Raw genomic sequence first — 25,843 nt, forward strand, 5'->3', positions numbered from 1 at the left:
TCTTGGTAATACTGCCTCAGAGTACTTAGAAAATCAGGTTGTCATTTTAAAACATGTTGGCTTTTGAGCCAGTTCAGGAGTTCAGGGTTTAACTCTAAATAATAACTGTTAATCCAGCTGGCTTCAGAAAAAAGGAAATGATTGGCAGATTAGGCTGCCATTAGCGGGGACGAGGCTTGGAGACAACATTAGAAGAGAACGGTTGGCTAAAACCAGCACATCCACATTCCTAGGTCAAAGGATGATGTGTGATCCCTGCAGCTTGCTGTGACTGTGAGGCTATTTCACCTACGGCAAGATGGGTATTTAAAAAAAAAACCAAACAAGCAACAATTCAAAGCATTTACTTCCTGTAACAGCCATGTGCCATCGACCACCGCCTGCCAAGTGTGAAAGTCCATTTGCGTGCCTGCTTGGTGGCCGTGACGTGTAAATATTCTGTGTTACAGAAGCCCAACATGGTCTCTGTAATCGGAGATAAGGCAGTGTGCCGTTCAAGATCATCGACCAAGACTTAAAATAGAGCACTAGAAAGATGACATCAAACTCCTTGGGCCAAAAATAGTGTGAACTCAGCCAGTTTATGATTCAAAGCAGAAACAAGGGTTCAGAGGGGTACTTGAAATAAAAATTGGGTTTTTAAGTATACAGTGAGAAACATCAGCTGTTAACACTTGCACAATTCAACATGTGCAAAAAGGAGTAGGAAGAAGCAGAACTCATTGTTTATACTATATTGTATAACTAAAATTCCTTCATCCCTTTTGTGCTTGCTTACGTTCTGGTGCTTATTTCTATATTTTAGGGAAGATGCACTCTTTATACTCATCTAATACAATAGCTTTGTTAAAAAGAAGGAATAAGAAATATTTGTAGGAAAGAAATATTTCAGACTGGAGACTGCTTTGGCGCACCAGAGTGTTAAATTAGTCTCACACATTACTTCATGCAGGCTTCCTGCTTCACTTTATGGTTTCATAACTGATACAATGGTAATATCTTGCAAGAAGAAAATACTCGATTAGTCTTTTATTATTACATGTGCGCTAGGTATTGTTGTTGTCAGGGGCAACCACACATATTACATGGCATGCTGCTTCCCTCCCAGGCAAGCAGTCCACAAATGCAATAACTCCCATGGCAAGTAAATATCCTTGAGATCTGCAGTATCTAGACTACCTGCATTGAATGAGTCACGTCTATGTTTTACAACACCATTCCTAAAAAAAGAATGAACACCCATGAAGACGCAAACATGAACATTAAACAGTTAGTTGTAACTCATGCATGCCAGGGTAACCTTGATTTGATTCAAGATACAAGATGACCATAACTTATCAAAAAGCCACAGGATCCTTTTAAGGCACAGTCATTCATTTTCAGGTCTGCAGAGGTCCTGTCCAAAGGTAAAGTGCTGTTGCCTCTTTTCTGGTAAAGAAACAGTTATTCAATTATTATTTAAAGGGGACCTATTGTGCAAATTTTTTGTCCCTTTACATTGAGTTGTGGACTCCTCTAGAGCAGCTACACACAATAACCAGCACAGAAAGATCTGAGTCTGCACCGATTCCAGTTGGATTTTTTGGGGATTTTGTGCTTCCTGTGAAAATGTCTTTATTTATAGGTTATCACATGGTTTGTCTGGTTTCAGGCCCAGTATCATGCCCCCGCGTGCCAGTATCAGTATCTGATACTGACACTTGGGGGCATGATACCTGGCCTGATACCAGACAAACCATGTGATGATCTTATTATCACATACTATTTAATCATGAGCATTTTGTTTCCAGAAAATTTTCAGTTTATTACATGTATTATATCTAAACAGTGTAAACTGTGTGTTCACGCTCGTGCGCTGTTCTCTGATTGGTTGTTTCACGGGCACGATACCAGAGCAGCGTGCTCTGAGTGGACAGCTACGGGGGCTGATACTGGACATGGTTAAACTGGGCTTTGACAAAGTATCATTTCGGCCTTTTCCCGTATCATTCATGGGCGGTTTCTAGGGTACAGGGCCAGTTAATACTGTAGTATGTGATAACTATTGTTATCGCCTCCGTTCTTAAATGGTAATTAAAAAAAAAACTTCTTCACATTTCATCCTTTCATTTTAACACAGAGGTGATAATTTTCTGTTGATCAACCGACTTTTTTTTACATGCAAACGGCAATGAATGGATGGTGGATTGAAATGAATGGACTATGAATGGTGAAGTAATCTAGTTTGTTAGGCTCAGGTGTAACTAGAAATATTCTTTGATGTGAATATGTTCTTTGTTTAATTCAATTACAGGCTGTCTTGCTGCTCTAAAGTGATACTATTTGTGTAAATAACATACTGCAGCTAGAACTCGCCCACTGACAAGTTGCAGTGGAAACACAACTGTAGCTGGCTCAGTGACACCCCCAAAGGAACAAAGTGGTATTACAAAATAAGGGCCACATAAGCTCGCTTGTATTTATGCAATTAATTTAACAAAATGTTGTTCATGTTGACTGCCAGGTGTAATGTTAGCTGCAGCTTGAGCGAGTTCAGTGTTTTACAGGACAGGAGCATCAATAATGCAGATGCTTCCCCTTTCACCAAAGGGGCTCAGCAGATGAAACCGAGAGGTTTGACGTGTGCTTGTTTATGTGGGTGTGTTGCTGCTGCATCATTGATGTCCACTTAACCAGCAGTCTACTGTATATGACCCGGGGCAATCCGCACTGATTTGCCCTTTGCTCACACATACACACGCACACATTCACACACCCAATATGCAGCAGGTAATTGTAAACAGACTGAAATCCCTTGACGCAGAAATAGGAGCCTGGTCATACTCAAAAGAAAATAATTTGTAATATTTCTGAATATTGGTGTCAGCAAGCCCAAATGTACATTTTTTTAGGGAGCTGTAATATTTAAAAGGATAAATTGCTCAGGATGAGTTTGTGGTGAAAAGGCTTGAAACACAGTCTCATTACAAGGAGCCTGCTAGGGGATTGAAAACAAGATTAGGGGTGGGGATAAATTACATCATCTACGCCACAGGCATCATGGCTTGTCACAAGCAATAGACCTTGTCGTCTGTAGAATGCTTCCTTCAAGCGATGATGTTGGCCGTCTCCTCCAACCAGACCAACAACACCACACTGTGGTTATCACTCGGCAGCCTACAGTGTTGAAATGACAGAGGCAGTGTGTGCTGTAAAATTTGCCGTAAAATTAAAAGTGCTGACCGAAACTACCAATGCGGGGTTGAGGTTTGACTGTGCATGAAGGCGTGGAATCACCCCATCAGTGAAGTGAAGACTATTTTTTCAGCACAGAATAAATAGGCCTGCAAACACTTCAAACATGCATAGTGCATCTCATATTAATTTCTACCAGGCAGGATTCCTTTAACTGATGTTTTTATTCATACTCAAGTAGCATTCACCCAAGTAGCATAGTTTATTAACTTGAAATGCGAATCAACGCAATGCAGATTTATATCCGGTTTCCTCCCACATTCCAAAAACATGCTAGGTTAATTGGTGACTCCAAATTGTCCATAGGTATGAATGTGAGTGTGAATGGTTGTTTGTCTATATGTGCCCTGTGATTGGCTAGCAACCAGTCCAGGGTGTACCCCCGCCTCTTGCCCGATGACAGCTGGTATAGGCTCCAGCACCCCTGCGACCCTTGTGAGGATAAGCGGTAGAAAATGAATGAATGAACTATGTAAGTATAGCATCAACCCCAGATCACTCACTGCAGGTGACCTATACAATTACAGTAGAGCCCTGCTTTTCACTGGGTTTCCGTTCTGAGCCCCATCAGTTACTCTTCCTTTTAGCATTCACACTCACATTTATACCTATGTCAGCTTAACAAGTGTGGCTTTTGCAATTATTAATTACAGTTCCAGAACCTGTCATATACTTATAAACACATTTTAAGTATGTGTATTTTTTTATCACCACTTATGACTGATGATGTAATGAAAAGACTGAATAAGATTCACAGTGTCTCAGTATCACTTTTGCATCTGACAGCAACTGTGATGGGTTCAAGTACTGCAAAACAAAGTGGGAAATCACCTACTTGACAACAAAACATTATCAGTGAAGCATGAAGATACAGACCAGCATTTTGAACATTTTGACCTTAATGTGGTTTTAAATAGAAATAAATAAAATATGCAAATGCAAGAAGGGGTAGACATTGTATTTACAGGAGTGACAAAGACAAATATCAACATTTCACAACTGAAATGAGAAAAACAAAAAAAACAATTTTGACTTCATTGCTTTTAAAATGATTTCCAATATGTCAGTGGGTCCCAGTGAGCCTCCTCTGAGAGAACATACTGTAATACGGTTGAGCCTCCCTTACTCTCTGAGAAACAGATCTATTTTAGTTTTCTGATCTCTGATCTGTTTTTTAAACTCTGTTTATTTTTTTCACTGTAAAAACCAAAGATAAGTTCAATTAAACATATTTTCTTTATTATTCCCAGAGTTATGCATCCTCTGAAATCTTCTTGCGCCTCTCTGGGGAGGCCCGTCTCACACCTTATAAATACTCTGCTGCTTTATATTATTTACCAGTGGAATGTTAGTTGATCATGCCTTGCAGGAATAAGAGGAAGGTCATTAAACCCACAGACAGGCATTCCCCAACCCTTCTTTCTGTCCACACTAGACAACATTATGGAGGACAATTTGACCATATAGATGTCACAATTTGCTCATAAAAGTGCAGCATCAGTAAATGAGAATAGATTATGTTCTGGATTCCCATGCTCTTAAAAAATGGGAAAACAAACATGACTGATTATTATTCTCGGTGGGCTTTGTTTATTGGATGCATTTTAATAGATCCATGAATTTTGTTTCCCTGAAAGAATTATGTACATCTTAAATCCAACTATTTAGCACATTTTGTAGTACGTGTAATATTCTTTGAATTGATTTAATGTAAGATTGAGCCAACATACACAACATATATACATCATACATGTGTCACAAGACACATAAAGAGACTATACACGAGATTTTGTCTACAACTTAATTTGCTTTCATCCTTTGTATTGCATATTGTGCAGTATCTCCTTACATATAAAGTACTCCACCTGCAAATGCCTTCATGTGTAAACCAATTTCAATGGTCTGATGGAACTTTGTAAAATCATCAATGGGGATTAATACTCATTTTTGGTTTTTTATGCTTGGATATTTTTGTATATCTCTAAAGCAATTTAACAGATTTTACACCAGAATCTTGAAATCTTGAAAACAGAGTAGTCAGTTGACTATCCAGAATAGCCATCATTGGAAAGTAGAGTTGTTATAATAAAAAAGTGCAATGATTATTGCTAAAAAAAAAAAAAAGAAAACACTTTGACACTGTTAGCACATTTACTTACTGATTACGCAGCATCAGGAGTTCAGTATATTGCCCAAGGATGACGATCATGATGGAGGATTGAACCAGCAACCTTCCGATTGGGAGATGACCGCACTACCGTCTGAGCCATGCAGTCTACTAATTTAATTTACTTTACACTCTTCTGCACTCTGTATGTATGCTAGCGGTCCCGCCTCCACCCACCAAGACAAAGCCTGTATGACTGATAAAGGGCTCACTATTCATGCCATTGTGAGTGAACCTTCTGAGTGAAAGACGAGGAAAACAGACATGCATGCACGTAGCAATGTATTGAAGGCGGCAAACTTATCAAGTTCATTTTCATTTATTGTGTATTTAATTTGTTATTGTCGCAGTTCTAGTGCCCACCAGACTTTTTTTTTAATGAGAAAGGCTGTCATGTTTTAATCTTGTGAGATGTTGCGACACATCTATCATACATTATTTTCAGCGATGTACTTTCCAATGACTGATGTCAATGTGATAGTGTACGGTCCCCTGGGCTGCCTGCCTGTTGATGGCATTCACTGTTGGATCCGAATGAACAATAACAGTTGTGGAGTCTCTCTTGCTAATAGTCTGTGACATGTTGTCTAAAAGCAGTTTTGATCAAGGCTTAGCTGGAGGGAGACTAACATGGTCACGTGCACAGTGTTGGTTTTTTTTGCATTTTTGTCACATGTCTTTAAAATGCAAATGCACAAACCTCATTATCTGAAACTTGCGCATCGTTTAACACAAGAATACAACATTCTAACAACATTTATAGGTCAGAAAAGAGGAAAAAGGATAGTCGGTCTCCTTTAAGGTATTACATTTCATTGGGGGAGCATCACCAGTGTTGCAGGACAGCAGATCAGTATAGCATGTACAACACAGTTGCATCTGACATACATTATATTCCATTAACTGATCATTATTAATGTAGTTACAGCATCAGTCAATCCTGCGTCTCTCCCAAAGTCAGCTGTAATAGGCTCCAGCATGCTTTCGACCTTAGTGAGGACAATCGGCATTGATAATAGATGAATGGATGGATGGACGGTACCAGTTAAATGTTTGGACACATGGGAAATACTTGACATTTTGCCGTGTCATAGTTGTTGAATAGTGTCGAATCGAGAATTCTGTCAAGCAAGTCGGTAAGTCTAATGTTGTAAATGTTGTAAAGAGTTAAAAATTAAAGCACTGGTGTTGTCAGCTGGCTCATGATGTTGAAAAAAAGGCTTCCCAAAACTTTAGTGAATTCATCTTGTTTTAATCATGATGTACCTGACAGATGGTGGATGGCTGCTAAAGCTATTTATTCAGCCGCTTGACATCTGCAGTTTCACAAAATCAACCTACTGTATTCCCAAGATTCTTTCTACCTGTTCTGTGATGTAGATCTTTTCCCGTAGAATACATACACAAAACAGAACATGGTAATGGTAATGGTTTTATTTCATTTGAACATGCATCAGATTACAATTGAGTGCATCACATAATCAGTTCACAGTTCCACATGTCCAAAAGGAGTAGGAAGAAGCAAAGCTTATTAAATCCTACCCCTCCATCTGGTACTTTTACAATCAGTAACTGTTACATTTGTTCGCTTTCCATAATTAATAAATTAATAATGCACCTCGTACCGAAGTACAAGGTGATATGACCATCCAATGACATAATGGATACCATAGTAAGTGTCAATATAGTGATATATATAGCACATCATGACTGGTTCAAGACTCTTCATCCTTGTATTTAGCAAACATCAACTGCTTGTATTGTTTCTTGAATTCATCGTTGTGCATTGTTTGAGGTCCTTACTCAATCCATTCCATAGTTTGATTCCACATACTGAAAAGCTATGGCTTTTTAACGTAGTCCTAGCATATAAGTGTTTCAAATGTAGTTCTTGCCTGAGATCATATTTCTCCTCTCTTGTAGAGAAGTATTGGATGACATTTTTAGGTAATTGGTTGTTTTTAGCCTTATGCATTATTTTAGCTGTTTGAAAATTAACTATATCAGCGAGTTTAAGTATGTGTGATTTTAAAAATAAGGAGTTAGTATGTTCTCTGTAGGCGGCATTATGAATTATCCTTACTGACCTTTTTTGCAGTACATTTAGAGAGTGAAGATTGCTTGAGGTTGTATTTTTTTTGCTTTGATTAAAAACACTTCAAAAAGGGCTGGCGAAATATAAGATAAAATGCAGAGTTTAGGAAAAAAAAGCTAAACTTAAAACTAGTGAAATTATTTGTCCATGCAGCAAGTGAATTTTACTTGGTAAGAAATCCTAAATAAAAAAATACTATATCTAGAAATAAACAGGACCTTCAAAGGGAACCCATTATGCTCATTTTCAGCCATTTGTATTGACAACACATAATAACCCGCACATAAAGCTTTCTAGATCTTCCAGATTCAGACAAAGTACACACGGTAATGGTTTTATTTCATTTGAAAATGCATCAGATTACAATCACATAGTCAGTTCACAGACTTGCATATATGCATAACTGAGGGCATTATTTATCCGCTGAGAAAAATTCCAAGTGTGCAAACCAAACCGCACTTGTATGAACATTAAGTATCATTTTAGTATTTTTATATTTTTTCGTCTGGGCCAAGAGTACTGGAATAGAAGTGTCAACACACCCTGTCAGCCCTATGATTTATAAGTGATCAGTCAGCTAGGATAGGCTCCAGCCTCCTCATCACCCTGAACAGTGCGATTTGGCCCAAACTGTAGTTAAATGCCACTTATTAGTTTCTGCATTGCTTGCAGACAAATGCTAACAGCTCGCATACAGGAAGGAAAACCCCCTCTGCGCTGCAGTGGCAGCCCACCCTCCCTCTCAGCACTCATCAGCTTAGTGAAAGGCCAAGAGGAGTGAGGGTGGTGATTTATAGGCTAAAAATAGTAACCCTGTCTAGTCTAACACCTCCGGTCCAGATAGATGATAACTCCAGTTTGTTCTGTGCAAAGCTTCTTCTCTACTAACCTTTTAAACTTCGGTTCCGCCTGCCTTAGTTCATGAAAGGGAAACTCATTAGCAGCCAGCCAGAGGGATTATGTTCCTACTGGGTATGCTGGGAGCTGGGAGGATAGCTCATCTTGATTATTGGCTTTATTTTTGCTCTACATTTGATTTGATTGTTTTAGCAGCTTGAAGCATTTTAAATGTGTGTCAGTGACACAATTTCTAGGTGATTATGCACATTGCATGAATGGGCTTTGACCATTCTTTCAAAATGGTGGACGGCACATACAAAAATGTAATTTACAGTCAAAACTAACAATGTAGAACAATGTTGAAAAATCATGTCAGTGACCCTTTAAGAAAGGGTTTCAATCAGAGTGGGGAAAATGGGCAAAGTAAGAAGTCAAAAATATACCACTTCCACACAATGGGAGGATAAAGTTCTTTTACTTTGTCATGTCGGACATGCTGTAGCTGACTCCATGCAGTGTGAAGGTAATTCAATCTAATGTATTGTCTCATCAATGTAGCATTTACTGACGCATAGCGATCAGAAAACAATACATATTACTTGTCCTGACTAACAGTAGTCCAAATTCAACCATGAAACATGAGTCATTTATTAATTAAAAACAGTGCAACGGACAACTGTAAATAAAAACAGTGCTAGCACTAGATATTGTTGTGTATTGATTGCCTGTGAGAAAGAAATCAATCCCAGTGTCAACTTGGTCAGAGTGAGAACAGCCCACCTCCCGCAATGCCTTCTCCTTTGATGTTGGATCAACATTTACAATAAAAATGCAATAGAAATTTTGTAGTTCCAGCTCCAATAAGACTCCCCTTTTCTTTTTAATTATAGTCACTCACTTGCGACAAAGGAAGCTAAGAAATAGTCAACAAGATTTGTGGTTGCTGTCAGAGTTGACGTCACATCACACACTCAACCCCTGATGAAGAGCTGTAAAAGCAGACGTGACAAGTGCGACCATTAGCAACCCATGCCTCGTTTTTTAATTGACCCACGGCACGTTATAGAAATGAAATGAAAGCAAAAAGAAACCATGTTGACATATAAACAAACTGGCATAACAGCACTGTTTATCAGTTTGAAGCTCAAACAACCTTGTGTCAAAGACTCCATAAACATCTGTAGCACCTTTGGTGCTGTATATTATGAACAGATGGGTAAAAAGATATGAAAAGATAAGACATTACAGAGACACCGGTGAGAGCTAGTCACACGGTCCCTGGCTGCAAATGTCACACTGGGTGGGCCTCTTTTGACTCTGTGGGATGTAGGCAGGTTGTTTTAGCTACCTTTTCTTTTTGATGAGCATCCATTCATTCCGTTTTACTCCACACAGTCAAATAAAAGGAGCGAGCCAACAGCTTGAAATGAAGGAAATTGCAATTTGCTAATCCTTCAGGGTTAACTGCACCTTTTGTCTTGCTTGTGCATGTTCAGTTTTGACTGTGAATAAAATGGAAGTAAGACTGTTCTTACACACAATTAAATGAGCAATTTTCTTTAGTAAAGCCAAGTAATACATCTGAAAAACAAAGTTGCTAAACATTTTCAAACCACTTTGACTGATGTTATACTTGAATATACGTACTAATATTTATATTTATAATGTTATACAAATATTAAAATATGTACACCGAACCTTCTGATGTTGGTCCTGCTTATGTTGCCAACCTTTTTATGACGAACAACTCATCAAGTCCCAGTCAACTGTGTATTAAACAGAACAGTTTCAATAAAACTACATCAACAAACTGCCATAAGTTCAAAAATCCAATATTACTCATTCACCTTGTGTCTGTGGTGAAAGTATTTTTTGTTTTGAAATTTCCTGTGAGGAGGGACGGCCTGATTCAAAGTTCTCCTGAACACGGATCTCGACCATAATTGGTGATGCTACCTCCATTAATACAGTCTGGTGTGAGCTAACTGCTGTTGATGTCTGAATGTGAAATTTATTGACCACCAACAGAATGGGCAGAAAAAAAAGGAGGATGATGTCATAGAGAGCCGGCCGGGGGAAGCAGGCAGTCTTCGAGAAGTAATAATGATGTTGAACACCATGAAAGATAACAAGCATGTTGATGTGAAGTACTTAAACTCATTAAGGAAGTGAAGAATGATACTGCATCAATTTTTTAAACAAATGAATGGGCTGGAAGTGGATGGTTTAGGCCCTGTTGACAGGAAAATATAGCAGAGGCAAGTACGCATGCATGCAAGTCTGTCGTCTTCCACAAAACACAAACAAAAACGAGAATCTGATATGTGTAATTGTGTATGCATCTATGCTTTACATTTTGTTTGGCGAGGTTGGCGAGGTTTTCTTGCAGTAGTGCAGTACAAACACAACTCCTTAGTCCACCATTCTTATTTTGTGTGAAGGGCTCCCTCTTGTTGTTTTGGTCATGTGACTGTGATCTATGAAATTGACTATTCTGTTATTTCAATTTACATTGTATATATTTGTAATGTGACATATCTTGCTTGACCAAAAAAAATTTAAATAGAATATTGATATATGTGTCAACATGTAAAATATATGTTGTGAATGAATTGGCAGTAATAGATTCATGCATTCATCCATTCATTCATTTTCTACCGCTTATTGACCCCGGATCGCGGGGGTGCTGGAGCCTATCCCAGCTGTCTTTGGGCGAGAGGCGGGGTACACCCTGGACTGGTCGCCAGCCAATCACAGGGCACATATAGACAAACAACCATTCACACTCACATTCATACCTATGGAATTTGGAGTCGCCGATTAACCTAGCATGTTTTTGGAATGTGGAAGGAAACCGGAGTACCTGGAGAAAACCCACGCATGCACGGGGAAAACCTGCAAACTCCACACAGAGATGGCCGAGGGTGGAATCGAACTGGAGTTTTAAACCAAGAATTGGGAGTGTAAAGTTGACTATAGGGATGCTATTTCATGTCTACAAGGGTCTAATCATGGTAAAAATCATATTTAGAATGTCATAAATAGGTTTTCTATAACTATAAAAATATTCCACTTGTTAATATTGAATCTTAAGTTGCGGTCAGATCTGGAACCAATTAACTGCCATAAACATGAGATGACTGTAGTGCTGTAATGTTTCCTATGAAGTACCTACTGTATTAGTGATCATGTCATTTGTTTATGACAATCCTGTCTAACACAGACCCCCCCAATTAACACCATAGCATGTCCAAATGTTCGTGTCATACGCTTGCCTCCTTTTTCTGTATGAGGTCAGCATCACCCTGCCAAGCTTTTCATTCACAGGGCTGCCTGGTGTCCTGCTTGCTAATTAAGATGGATGGGCGAATGTAGCTAATTAGCCATCATCAGCAGGCTGATCAATCCATCACTATCTCCTGGTTGTGTTTGATCAGCACTTTTCCTTTACATACACATTCACCTGGGGTTAACGCGAGACAAATGAAGTAATACGACTCTGATTAGTTCAATTTGAATTGTGGGGCTGCACGGCGGTGGAGTGGTTAGCACGCAGGCCTCACAGCTAGGAGACCCGAGTTCAATCCCACCCTCGGCCATCTCTGTGTGGAGTCTGCATGTTCTCCCCATGTATGCGTGGGTTTTCTCCGGTTACTCCGGTTTCCTCCCACATTCCAAAAACATGCTAGGTTAATTGGCGACTCCAAATTGTCCATAGGTATGAATGTGAGTGGTTGTTGTCTATATGTGCCCTGTGATTGGCTGGCAACCAGTCATCTGGGATAGGCTCCAGCACCCTTGTGAGGATAAGCGGTAGAAAATGAATGAATTCATATTTGAATTGTTTTGTGTTACATGTGTCGTGTTGACTTTATTTTTTAGATGAGAAGAGTGTGACAACAATCTATATTTCCCTGTTACATGTTTGATGAAAACAAATGATACTGCTTGTCCTCACTGCAGTCATGGAAGACCACCCTTGCCAGTCCTTGCTAATAAGACACATTATGTAACTGTTTAAACAAAATCACAGGTGAATGTCATCTGTGCAAGATGCAAAACTGAAACACCAAGCGGCCACTATTCATCTATAGAGAGCATCATTCATTGCTGCCTTTAACAGCCAGTGGCTGGCTTTGCTATAATAGCCTTGTGATGTTGAGCCAAGTGATTAAGTTGCTCATTGCTCTCAGCATCGCTGCTGTGGTGGCCCAGCGCCACCCAGTCTGTCTTGAATTTCCCATTAAGGCCCAGTTTGGATGTAATAGTGGATAGGAGCCGGAGGGGTGGAGCCGGTCATGTGGTAGCAGGCAGAGAGGACGTGTTAATGGACAATCTCGTGTGCGCAGTGATGTGTAGTCACTTATGTTCATTTACAGGATTCATTTTGTGCACATTACACCTTCCCACGAGTGAATCTTTAAATAAGACCTCACAAATCATTCAGACATTTCACACCTGCCCTAATCTTAATCCATTTTAGCGATTGCCACCATGAAAATTATTCACTAGAATGATTAATAATGCATTTCTGATTAAAAATAACCAGACTTAATGGTCCCAACTGTAATTTTTGGATTCATTTATTATATTTTGCCAGTTCTAAAGTGTGAGTCAATTGGGCTATGTGGAATCTTGTCACAATATTAAGCACTTAATATTATTATATAATATATTATATATATTATATTATATTACATATTTATATTATTATCTTTATCTTTATATTATTAAGAAATAATCTGGACCCTATACCTCTATCTGTATTTATTAGGGATTGTCCGATAAAATTGCCTGATATTGGCATGAAAATTTGATCGGTTCATATCAGTGTATATGCCAAGGTCCATATCGCCCAATATAGACCTAACATTAGAGGGAAGTTGCTTATGTCTGTATCGGAAATGAGGAGCTGGACAATATTGGGATATAAGCCAATATTAAGCATATCTTGTAATATAATCATAGAATATCCAAACCTAGCCATCAAAATCCTCTGATTGTTGTTTTGAAAAATATATGAATAAAAAAGAAATGAATAAATAGTTTCATGAGTATTTCAAATCGGAAGTCAGAGGTACAGGGGGCGAAACCATTTCAGTCCCTTGGGAGGGCGTGACGGAAAATAATTTAGAAGCACTGGTCTAAAGGGACTTTGTAAAATCCTGAATTGGGAATAACATTCCTTTGTTTTTTATGCTTGGACCATTGGTTTGTTGTGTGTACCTATAAAGCAAATAATACTGATTTTTACATAAAAACCACGAACATTAACACCAGAACAAGACAGGATTTTAACATTACTTTCGAGAAAAGTACAATAAAAAAATATGCAGGTATATTGCAATTTACTAATACTGTATATATAATTGAATGCCTATAATACTTTCCACAGTCCACCTGGAATTATTAGTTTAGTTTATGCTGTAAAAGTGTTATATAATCTGCTAATATAATGTGCTTGGATCCCTTTTTCAGAAGCACTTAAAACATGTGGAGGTTGCTTTGCAATACTGCATGCTAAAACTGTTCTAATGACAGTGTCAAGTTCATTTGGACTTAGGCCAGCTAGTACTTGAAAAAGCTGAGAAGATCATAGACGACGCTTTAACAACTCGACTCCAGTAGATTTTCGGGAGTTTTATTTCACACTTCAGCTATTTACAATAGCTTGTCATGTTAGGATGATAAGAGGGATAGAATCACATTTTTGATGAATGCAAGTGGTTATTATAAACAATATAGTCTCAAATTCTCTCCAATAGACCGACTGCCCTAAAAAATTAAATTTACCGTCAAAGACCCAGAATGTACAGGAATAAAGTATGTGGAATTTACAAGCTGAACCATAAAACATTAAATATGAAGTTAATGTGAAAGTCCCTCCTTGTTTACTGTCCAGGTTATCTCCTTGACATGTTTCGCAATCAAGCAAAAACAAAGCAAAAAAGCGTCAAACAGTAAATAACTACCATAAAATATAAGAGCGGTGTCATAGAACGCTTGCTTCTCTCCCCCTCTCCCCCACACAGGTTACAGCTGCTCAAAGTGTATGAATAGAAAACACAAAAGACAGCACAGTGTGCTGTATAAGATAAGACACTCTCCAGTGGTCTTATGATCATATTATATCTTTGAAATATTAAACAGCACAGCTGCTGTTGCCTTCATCCGGTTTCAGTTAGCCTCATAAGAACAATCATTTATTATTCCTCAGATATGTTTTACTTAGTACTGTATCGCTCAAGGGGAAATTCATTTTACACTTTGTTACATGTTTTAGAAATACATGCAACGGGATGAGGCATCTTTGGATTTTTTTTAACTATTCACCTTGCTGCAAAGTCATCCTTTAGACCGAGCATTCTACGTCTTATGACATTTCTTACTATCTCGTCAACAATGATTTATTTAACTGCCCCTGAATCAATTTTTGTCAACTTAATGAAAAATAAACAGTCCTCAATAAATTTGTCCCAGTAATTCTGCTTCATCTTGCCCCTGCTGTCTGTAAATAAATATTGCTCTGCATGCTAAATATTCCCAGCATCCAAAATTGCAATGGATGCTTGCCCAGTGGATGGGAACGGAAACAAGCCTTCCAGTCAAATCTCACGGTTCAGAAATAAAACAGAAATATTAAGCATTACACAAAATACATAGATAGAATTACAAAAATATATTTCTTCATGTTGTTCTATGGTGTTGCATAACATGTAAATACACAATATACATAATGTAAATACGTCATTGTTTTTAATCTGGTGTTTAAATTGAATATTTCTGGTACAACCTGAATTCTAAGTAAATACAGCAGATAGCTTGTGAAAACCTAGACGTCAGTAAAATGAGCACTGAAACCAAATGGGAGTCAAAACAACATTTTAAGACCAGTTTTAAATAACAGCAAGAAATTACATAAAGCATTATTGGATCTTAAGGAAGTTCTATGTGGTAGATCCAAAATGTGTTGTCAGCCCAAAGCCAGAGGATCCAATTGGCTGTCTGTCAAGACACGGGACGAACGTCGGCCCAAATGAAGGTTGTTACTGGTGGCGAGTGTGGTCCAATAACCATCAGACAACATCAACAATGTCTTCAAAGGCCTTGTCTCCTTCAACGCCACAAAAATACCCGTCTGGAATTTGCACAAGAACATCAAACATTGGACATTGACAGGTGGAAGAAGGTTTTATTCTCTGATGACAGGAAAATGGAACCTTGACAGTTGCAGGGGGCGTCTCTCATGACTGCAAGGTGTCATCTGTGTGGTCATGACTGCGTTTTTCAACAGAACGACCACCTGATAAAGGAATAACCTCACTCTTTTGGACCATTGTGCATGGAAATCCAACTGAGGACCTTTGTGGATCACAATCAATCACTATATTTCATATATTTTTAACCAGTGTCACTTTCGTTATTGTGTGAATATTTAACAAAACACTTCCTTGATGCAATTCATGACTGGACAATTTTTCCCAGGACTGTACCTTGGCTAACTTTTCTAATGCGATGTCATCCCCTGCAAACAATTCTGCAAAATCCTCAACAAATTGTAATGCTTGTGCTGGTGCTTATGATATTATATATCATGTTTAATTTATGTGGGGTTTTTTTTTCTTTTAGGATCCGAGAACTAAGCATAAATTTAAGATCCACACCTATGGGAGCCCCACCTTCTGTGACCACTGTGGGTCTCTGCTGTACGGCCTCATGCACCAGGGCATGAAATGTGACTGTGAGTATTTCATGTTGGAGCATTGTGGAGCTGCAACGATGATTAGTATATTATCCAATTAAAACCACAACTATTTTGGTCATTGGTGGGTCGACTAATTTCAAGTCCAACTTAAGTTATCAGTTGTGTCCGAGTTCTAAAATTGAGACCATTTCATCATAACATGTTTTCTAGAGTTCGAGAAAAGTAAATTGCAATCCTTTTGTGGATGGCTTTCGATTTCCTCACACATGTAAACCCAGTTATTTCTGACTGAAAATGTACCTCTAAAAATGTAATAATAATTCATGCACGGTGGAGTGGTTGGCGCGCAGACCTCACAGCTAGGAGACCTGAGTTCAATCCCACCCTCGGCCATCTCTGTGTGGAGTTTGCATGTTCTCCCCGTGCATGCGTGGGTTTTCTCCGGGTACTCCGGTTTCCTCCCACATTCCAAAAACATGCTAGGTTAATTGGCGACTTCAAATTGTCCATAGGTATGAATGTGAGTGTGAATGGTTGTTTGTCTATATGTGCCCTGTGATTGGCTGGCGACCAGTCCAGGGTGTACCCCGCCTCTCGCCCGAAGACAGCTGGGATAGGCTCCAGCACCCCCGCGACCCTTGTGAGGATAAGCGGTAGAAAATGAATGAATGAATAATGATAATAATGATAATAATGATAATAATGATAATAATGATAATAATGATAATAATGATAATAATGATAATAATGATAATAATGATAATAAATTTCTCGTTGGTGCCTTTCAAACCACCAAATCTCACCTTATATGCAATAAAATCACAATAAAACATACAAAACAAAAATAAAATAAAATACGGTAGGTTAGAACAGCAACACAGTCAATACTGGAAAGGCGAGAGGAATAAGCAGATTTGATATATCATATGATATGGAAGAAGGCAACAACCACCTTAAAAATGTCAAAATACAACACATATGTGTAAATATTTTGATAATTGTTTGGAGAAGTGTTTACATGAGCCTGAGTTGTCTATAATGTACATTTCACAGTAAACAAGGATATTAATGTATGGATGTAAATTGGTCGGATTACATGCACGTTCTGTAACATAAGGACTGTTTACAACCATTATGATATGACTGTCCTACATAATAAATCCTCATAAAAGATAAACATCTATGGACATTCCACGTCCATTACTCTTTACACACCGGCCTTACAATTGAAGGTGAATAGAGATCATTTCTGCAAGGAAAGGAAACATCGTCCAATTCCTTGCATGAGCTATCATGACGACAAAAGTGACTTGCTCTCAGTTCACATGCCATGAATTTATGCCAGCTGAATCGTTTAACCTTGTTAAAACACATGCAATCCTTTTGATATTTGCTCTGCAACACACAAATTAAAAATATGTCCTGATATAGACGCAGTAACGCCAGAAGGCATTCTCAAAGCGGCTTACTACCCACAAACATTAAGGCACTAGATGTAGCACAAATTGCTTTTATAAGATCAAAACGGATGTTGTCGAACATGTATGTACCGTATTGATTCAACGTCATTGCTCATTGCACGGAATTGCATTGACAGCACTATGTAAGCTGTACAGTATTGTGTAAAAGTCTTTAGTGGCCTAGCTCTGTTATGCAAAAAATATAGAAGACTACACATAACATTTTGGTGAGGATCTAGCCATCACTATGACTTAAACGGATATTTCCATCAGACCAGAATTATCACAGCAATGGTAAAACAAGACTTGTAATGATACCTAATGTACAATTTCTCTCTACAATTCTCTTGTTTCTTCCCCCGCAGCTTGCGATATGAACGTCCACAACCAGTGTGTCATGAACGTGCCCAGCCTATGTGGGACCGATCACACCGAAAGGAGGGGTCGCTTGTACCTCAAGTGTGAGGTCAGTGGGGAGAAGATGCAGGTCACAGGTAGGTCTTGGAGTCCAATGTTATGTCATTTGCTAAAATGGGGATCAAACGCTGTTTGTACATTCGGCTGAGCAGATACGAGCTATTGGCCTGTTCCCTCTGTGACCTCGGATCAGATTGAACACAAAGGCCATCTAATTTCATAGGCAAAGTCACTTTTAATCCTCTGATGCCATTAACCTGAATTAAACCTCTCTGGCCATTTATTCTGCCCACCTTATTATGCAGTCAATCCCCTGGCTGTGGGACTATCAATATGGCATGGAGGCAATTCCCTTTTAAAGTACAAATCAATACACCTTTGCTGTCTTAGAGTCTGCAATAAGAAACATAGTTACAACACATTTGGAAAGGATATTCCAAAGTGGATAGTCCACTGTGTGGGTTTTATCCTGTTGCTATGTTTTCACATGATTATCACCCACCCTAAGCTGAAGGGGGATATTCTGATATAACTCAGATCAATCTGAGAAGGACGGAATGCTACTCTTTATCACTCACTTCTTTCCTGCAAGTATGGATTTGTTTTTTTTTGTTTTTTCTTTTCTCAGATTTGTTTTTTTTCATTCCATTTAATCACACTGGTGTGATGGCAGATTTTTAAGTATTGAACAGATATTTAATACACTCTAACCTGGGTTGTTGTATTCCCCATTGCTTTACTTTTTTTTTTTTTGGTCCAAAAAATGTCACTCAAATTTTGCTCTTGGTTTTTTTGTACGCTGTCTTGGTTTTCGTGCTTTAACAAACGAGCTTGTTTGCCCTGCAGTATATTGTTCCCTGAAACCAAATGGCCAAACAAGGCACCCAAAGCATTTCTGACTCACTGCATTTTTTTCATTGTGTGCCTGCAAAATAACCCAACATGGGGCCAAAGAAAGTTAAAGTGCCAGGATTTGGTAAAAAGGTAAAAAATTGAATTCAATCTCTACAGGAAGTAGATTGCATTAACAATAAGTTCAATCCATTCATAATTTATTATAATAATAATTTATAATAAAATAATAATATTTTTTTGTCATTTTTAATAAATATGACAAAATGTATTTTTGACCACCTTAACTTTTGGTTAATTTCATTGTGTGTCTGAAATGGATTGATTGGAATTACATTATTTTGAATGGGAATAATTGCCTGGGATTTTGTTTGGTCCTTTTAGAACAAAATGATGACAAAAACTGAGGTTCCACTGTATTATCAAATCCCTTTCTAGTCAGCAGAAACATTTATTTGTCCTGAAGTAGTAGCCTCCGCTCCGCTTTTAGACATCATATCAGAATTAATTCAATAACTCACAAATAAAGACATCACGGCGGGCAAACATACTGTAGCACACATTAATTTTCCCTCTCTTTCATTTAGGCTTTGCAGTTGCGTGTCTCAGCATGTCCATATTATTTTTGAGGGAACTGCTATTTCTTGTCCTAATTAGTGCTTTGAATAGACGGCTTGTCCTTACTTCCTGACACAAGAAAGGCTGTAATGGCTTACTTTTAATTAGACTGAAAACGATTGGCTGAACCAAAAGAAAATTAAGCAGCACTATTGTTGATAGTCTCATTAACATGTGCACGACCCAAGCATGTCAAATGTGACTTTTTCAGTCTTGCATCTTTGTTTGTATTATCTTCGTGTTGGGTACAATTAAGAAAATATACTGTAAATTAACAAGTTAAGTACAGTTTGGAAAATAATATGATATTGTTGTGTTATATTTTGTTAAATTTGTATATACATATCAGGAAATACAGTGTTTTCATTTACAGTATACAATTAAAAAAAATAAAATTCAATTGTTGTCTTATCAGACATCCATCAATCTATTTACTATTCCGCTTATCCTCATGAAGGCCGCGGGTATGCTTGAGCCTATCCCAGCTGTCCTTGGGCGAGAGCCGGGGTACACCCTGGACTGTCCGGCAGCCAATCACAGGGCACATATAGACAAACAACCATTCACACTCACATTCATACCTAAGGACAATTTGGAGTCACCAATTAACCTAGCATGTTTTTGGAATGTGGGAGGAAACCGGAGTAACCGGAGAAAAACCCATGCATGCACGGGGAGAACATGCAAACACCACACAGAGATGGCCGGGGTTGGAATTGAACTTGGGTCTCCTAGCTGTGAGGTCTGTGCGCTAACCACTCGACCGCCGTGCAGCCTTGTCAGGTTTTAATTGCGTGATATCTTGTGAGATGAGACTTTGTGATGCCCCTAATATTATTATATATTGTTATGATACTAAAAACTAGCCAAATGACGCGCCACTCTTTTGACACTAATAATTTCAAAAGAGATGTTTAATTAAATACTGTCATACTATTACAACATTGTCAGGTTGCTGCCCAAGCCGCATCGTCCAATAGAATTCCCATTGAGTGGGAATTTGCGGTCAGCTGGCAATCAAAGCAGAACATGTGCTTAATGTAATGAATTCTGAGGTAACATTTCCAAGGCCGTCCTAATCTGTTAAAATCCTCTTGCTGCAATTTGTTAATTTTGAGCTGCGGAGCCAAAAGAATATCCCCGATTATGCTTGCTATGTTTAACATTTCATTAAATAAATAGTAGTTACCGTGAGGCAAATGCTCTTTGACATAACAATGAGGTATTTCATTTCAGTTCTATTGCAGGCCATTTTTTTCTTGCCAAACGTTTGCATGCAAGGGTCATGATAAATGCAAACGATACATACGATACATGTTTTTTTATTTCATCATTCGAAGGCATGCAGTGATGCTCTCAGTTCCTTGCCACATGAAGCCAAATCAGTGAATGCAGATGCTTAACACTAACGAAATGTGTTACAATGAGGAAAAAAAAAACATTGTCAAACAACTCTAAACAGATATTGCTAACACCGCAGCATAAGGGCTGCAGCTGTTGAATATTTAAGTATCTTCTGAATATTCCCCTGAAAATTCCTTCCATTAATTGAGTAATTAGAGTGCTGTCTTTTTCTAGATGAAATAAACCCTGTATGAAGTCAGGAATAATGAACTAGCCAGACATTTAACAGTGATTGCTAGCCCTCCACATGGCTAATGTTATGTTTGTAATGTAAATTAATGTTACAGTCATCCCTCGCATTACTGTGGTTCGTTTATCGTTCCCTCACTTTATCATGTTATTTTTTAAAATAAATTACTTCATTAATGATCACTGTTTAGCGGTACACTATGGTTTATTATTAGTCAGAACATATTGAAATACAGTAAAGTGATATGCATTATTCTGGTCACTGGTCACGTAGCAGTAATGACACAAAACATTGAGGTATTACCTTACGTTACATTACCTTAACACTGCATAATTTCAAGTCAATCGTGGTATGTCTGATATGATAGAGTAAAAACATGTACAAGTGGTAAGTTTTTAGCTTCTTGAATTCAGAAGAAACAATTTCAGGGATAACTGGTTAGTTTGCTAGCTTGCTCGCTTGCTAGCGGCCGTCCCTGCAGCATAAGAGTTGCGTTCTGTTGTAAACAATGACTAATATGAGGATTAAGGCAACTATTGGAGTGTTATTTAATGTCTACAGTGCTGTAATAATATTTAAAAAAAACATATTCAGAAAGTCGTAAACAGGTTTTCTAACTACAGTAAAGTCTCGTTATATCGATATTCTCGGGAGTCGGAAAAAACACCGATATAACCGGACTATCCATATATCCGATCCTGCGCCAAACTGCATTAAAAGTGGGCGGATCTTTGATATGGCATGTAATTTTCTCCTTGAGTTCATGGATTGCGTATCTAGCATGCTTTTGTACTACAATACATTTTGTACTACAGTAAACTTACGCTGTAGTGATTACCGGTTACCGGAACATAATTCCCCCCGGAACTATCGATAGGGAAGGTGTTGCCACCCGGAGGGGTAGGCGCGAGGGACGGGTGTTTTCCGCTGTGTGTGCTGCACTCTGGTGGTGGAAGTGTGAAAAATAAAGTTGACTGGAAGCAGCCGTTCGCCGTGTTCTTTTTTGGTATTGAAATCCTTAAGCAAAGATTGATTTAAGCTGCTTTTGTATCGATATAAGCAGACCAAATTGGCTGGCGGGAGATGAAAAGGGCATCCTAGTAACCGGATTATCATAATAACCGGGTATCGTACTAACGGAGCTAATTATATCATAAAAGACTAGAAATTTGCCGGGAAATGAAAATAGTATCGTAATAAGTAGTAATTCGTTTTAACCGATATCGATATAACGAGACTTTACTGTATGAAAATATCAATTTCTTCACATTGAGTCTGGAACAAAACGAGTGTAATCTTATTGATTTGTGTTGTGTTAAATTTAGCTTGTCATGAGTCTTCCTCTCCATTCTGGGTGTCTTTGGAGATGATGCAACATTGAAGGTGTGCTTTTGTGGCGTGTGCTGTAAGTGCAAGTGCACGAATACAAGTGTTAAACTTGCAGTTTCGCCTGAAATTCTTCCACATTTTCTATCTGTTGTTATTCCTCTTTCGGTGCTGTTTTGTTTTCACTTCACATAAGCGTGTGACGAGGAGAAAAAAAAATATCTAAATTATTCTAGGAATGATTTAAGGGACCTTTACAAATTACATTACAATTTTATTGCAACAGACGCCGACTTTACTATGAATTCTGTTTTGAAATCAATAGGGTTTCTCACTTTTATCAAAGTTATGCCACTTGCAGCCATATTTAATTTAAAAACAAAGCAAAGAATAACTAACTCTCATAAATACACAGTGCACTTGAATTAAGAGTAGGGGAGGACACAGATACAGACCAGTCGTTCATTGTTCTGCACGTGTCATATGAAGAAATAAAACACGCACACACACATAATAAAGACAATGAAAGGTTTCCCTGGCTGGAGTCTGTTTGTAGTGTCCCAACTCTATCGGTATTGTTTGACCGAGACAGTGTATAAAAACAATTATTTTTGTCTGAATCCTACAAAAGCAGGGACTTAGGAAAACTGAGGTTTCACTTAAATTTCAATACATTGTTGCTGGCAATCAAGTTCCATTTGCACCACTTAATAATGTAATTAAAGCCCTGGAAAGGCAATACTATTCGATGTAAGTGGATGTTAATATACAATGCCGATAACAGTCAAAGGCTAACTGACTGCAAGCTTGTATACACAATGCATATCAGCCTGAATTGGATAATGAGGTTGCTCTGTAAACAGCACAGGCGTCTGTGTTTGTCTGGGATGCCTTTTTACCTCGTACTTGGAGGCATGTTGTAAATCCTTGCTCTTTGACAACAATAATAATGGTGACGATCTGACAGCAAGCTCATGTAATCATTTGAGCATTTCGTAAGACACAGAATTTGAGTGACTCGTTCATTAATTAAATGATCTCCAGCAGGAACAGGGTGAAGGTTGGCTGTGACGCGGTGCAGCAACTGTGTGGGCAAGTCAAAGCTGTTTCAGTGGTGACATGTAAAAGACAATTGGCTAAATCAAGTTCATTCAGGGAAGGATAAGCAATGAATAAAGAAAAGATTTCAATTATACAGCCTGTGGTAAGCCCATATGTACTACAGTATATGTTACAGTATTTACATGTATGTGTGCATAGACTGTGAGCACACTTATTGTCATCTCTATGTATTTTTTTTGTGCTGTACATGTGTGCAATGTGTACAGAACTGCTGTACTAAACCACACAGCCCACTCAGGCCAGATTGTATTTCAGATTACATTAACTGCTGTTGACGCCAAGCAGGCAGCCTTCCAAACAGATTTGAGTTACACAGCTAAAATAGCATGCTGGATGGTAGGGAGGAAGAATCATTACATCATTTTCACATGTACTTTTTCTTTCTCAAAATAAATAGGATCCTGCTTAGGCCTCTCGAGCATCAGAAATATGAAACCCAAACAAGTTTTAGTATGTTACCTATGTTGCAACTCCAACATTGACGCTACCAGCAGTATGCTTCACTAGAGGCTATGCTCCAGTATCCTGGTACTCTATCTAGGATTTATGTGTTGAAATAAATAATAATAATAAACAGTGCTGCAGTTCTGTGGTTGGTTTATATGTTATAGAACATAGAATCCTTGAATGTTATTCTGCAGTGTGCAACAAAACATCGCAGTGTCTGAAGCTAACATAGCTGATAATGTTTGCACAATGATTTCAACTTGTTAAATAATGCATAGTTTTTGTTGTTTTACCCTGCACAAGCATATTTCTCTCTGGGTTTTTTTAATGTCCCTTTGAAATTAGTAATCTTCATCCACACATTATTCTAGATCAGGGGTCTCAAACTCAATTTACCTGGGGGCCACTGGAGCTAGGGTCTGGGCGAGGCTGGGCCGCATCAGGTTTTAAAAAAAAAAACAAAAAACGCATTTATTAAAAACAGAAAAATGAATAAACTTTGCTTTGGTTCCGATTTTCTACAAGAAAAGCTCTGATAAAACATTCCACTGTTCTCAAATATCTTACTTTTTATTTTTCTACACAAAATAAGATGAAAAATAAATAAACAAATCAAGAATAAAAAAATCAATCAATCAGTAATAAATAAATAAATAAATATAATAATAATAATAATAAAACGGCAAATAATAAAAACTTAAGAAACCACATATAGTTGGTGGGTAGACAAATTATTTTTTTCAGATTAAAATGAACAAAGCATTATTAGAGCCCTGTAGACATGACAAAACATGACTATAGTCACATTTATACTTTTTTTATTTACAACATATTGCGCAACTGCAGGGTCTTGTGACACATGCTAACTCGCAAACTAGAGAGCTAGCGACCTAAACGGTAGCCTTAAAGTTATTTCCTTTAAACTTAAAAAGCCAAAAACGTACCACTTCCACACGGATAGGGAGGATAACTATTAACAGTTATTTAACCTTTAACATCAACATTAATCAAACGTAATAATTTTTTCTGGGTACATGATACCATGCAGCATCCATATCAAACTTGCGCGGGTCGCACTAACATTAAACTTTCATATCAAGGCGGGGGCCTCAAACTAGTGTCCTACGGGCCACATTTGGCCCGCGGGCCATGCGTTTGAGACCCCTGTTCTAGATTAAAGTTTGGTTAAGTGCTGATTCTATCCATCATGTGCCAGCTAGTGGTCAGAGGCAAGATGATGTGCAGGAAGCGTTATGACTGCCAAGGGAAGTTGTGCTCTCTCAAATACACATTCGAGACAGATAAACAGCCTTCTGGCATAGACTCTTGCAAAATGAAGTCATTTGTCTCTTTATCAATGCTGAGACGTGATGAATTTGTTTTTTTTGTGGTGAAACGGAGCTGGTAGGCAGAAGCAGAAGAAGAGACAAGGGTTTTTGTGTGGGGAAAGACAGTCATGACCTTCTAGCCTTGTCCTCCGCCTCGCCATCGTGTGAGCACACAGCGCCGTTGTATTGGTTGGTGCTGAGAACGCCACCCTCGTCTTGGTTTCAGCAACTCTTTTGTTCCCTTGCTGTATGTATGCAAGGATTCACTTCGTAGAGAGCTATAGTGTGCTTGTTATTCACTGGCTTTCAATGCACTATATTGCAATGCAATATATTTGTGCCAGTTACACAAGTCTACCACTTGTAGGTTTTGCGGACTACCAGTCACGCAGAGCACCTCCATTGGGAACCGCCCTCTGCTTGTGTACGAATGCGTCCATAAAGACTCATGTAACACTCTCTTGGCCAAAAATTTAACTACGTATATCAACATTTCATGGACTATTTTAGTGTTTCATAGCTGCGGTACTTTGCAAAAGTCTTAGTCGTCCATGACCACATATATGTATAACTAGAACGTCACAAAGTAGAATAAACACATTTTTTCCCCATTACATTTATGTTTTGTTGTCCTGTTG

General features: G+C 38.3%; 1 protein-coding gene across 1 annotated transcript in view; it reads left to right on the forward strand.

Annotated features, from left to right (window-relative positions):
• The window catches only part of prkcaa (protein kinase C, alpha, a), a 99,580-nt gene that overhangs the window by 37,081 nt on the left and 36,656 nt on the right, over positions 1-25,843 (forward strand). Inside the window, exons 4-5 of the mRNA XM_058072618.2 lie at positions 15,966-16,077; positions 17,867-17,995. Of these exons, the coding sequence (XP_057928601.1) occupies positions 15,966-16,077; positions 17,867-17,995 (241 nt within the window). The remainder of the gene's footprint in view (positions 1-15,965; positions 16,078-17,866; positions 17,996-25,843) is intronic.

This window comes from Doryrhamphus excisus, linkage group LG9 (genome assembly GCF_037039965.1).
Source record: "Doryrhamphus excisus strain RoL-2023G ecotype Guam linkage group LG9, RoL_Dexc_Guam_v1.1, whole genome shotgun sequence".
Lineage (NCBI taxonomy): Eukaryota > Metazoa > Chordata > Actinopteri > Syngnathiformes > Syngnathidae > Doryrhamphus > Doryrhamphus excisus.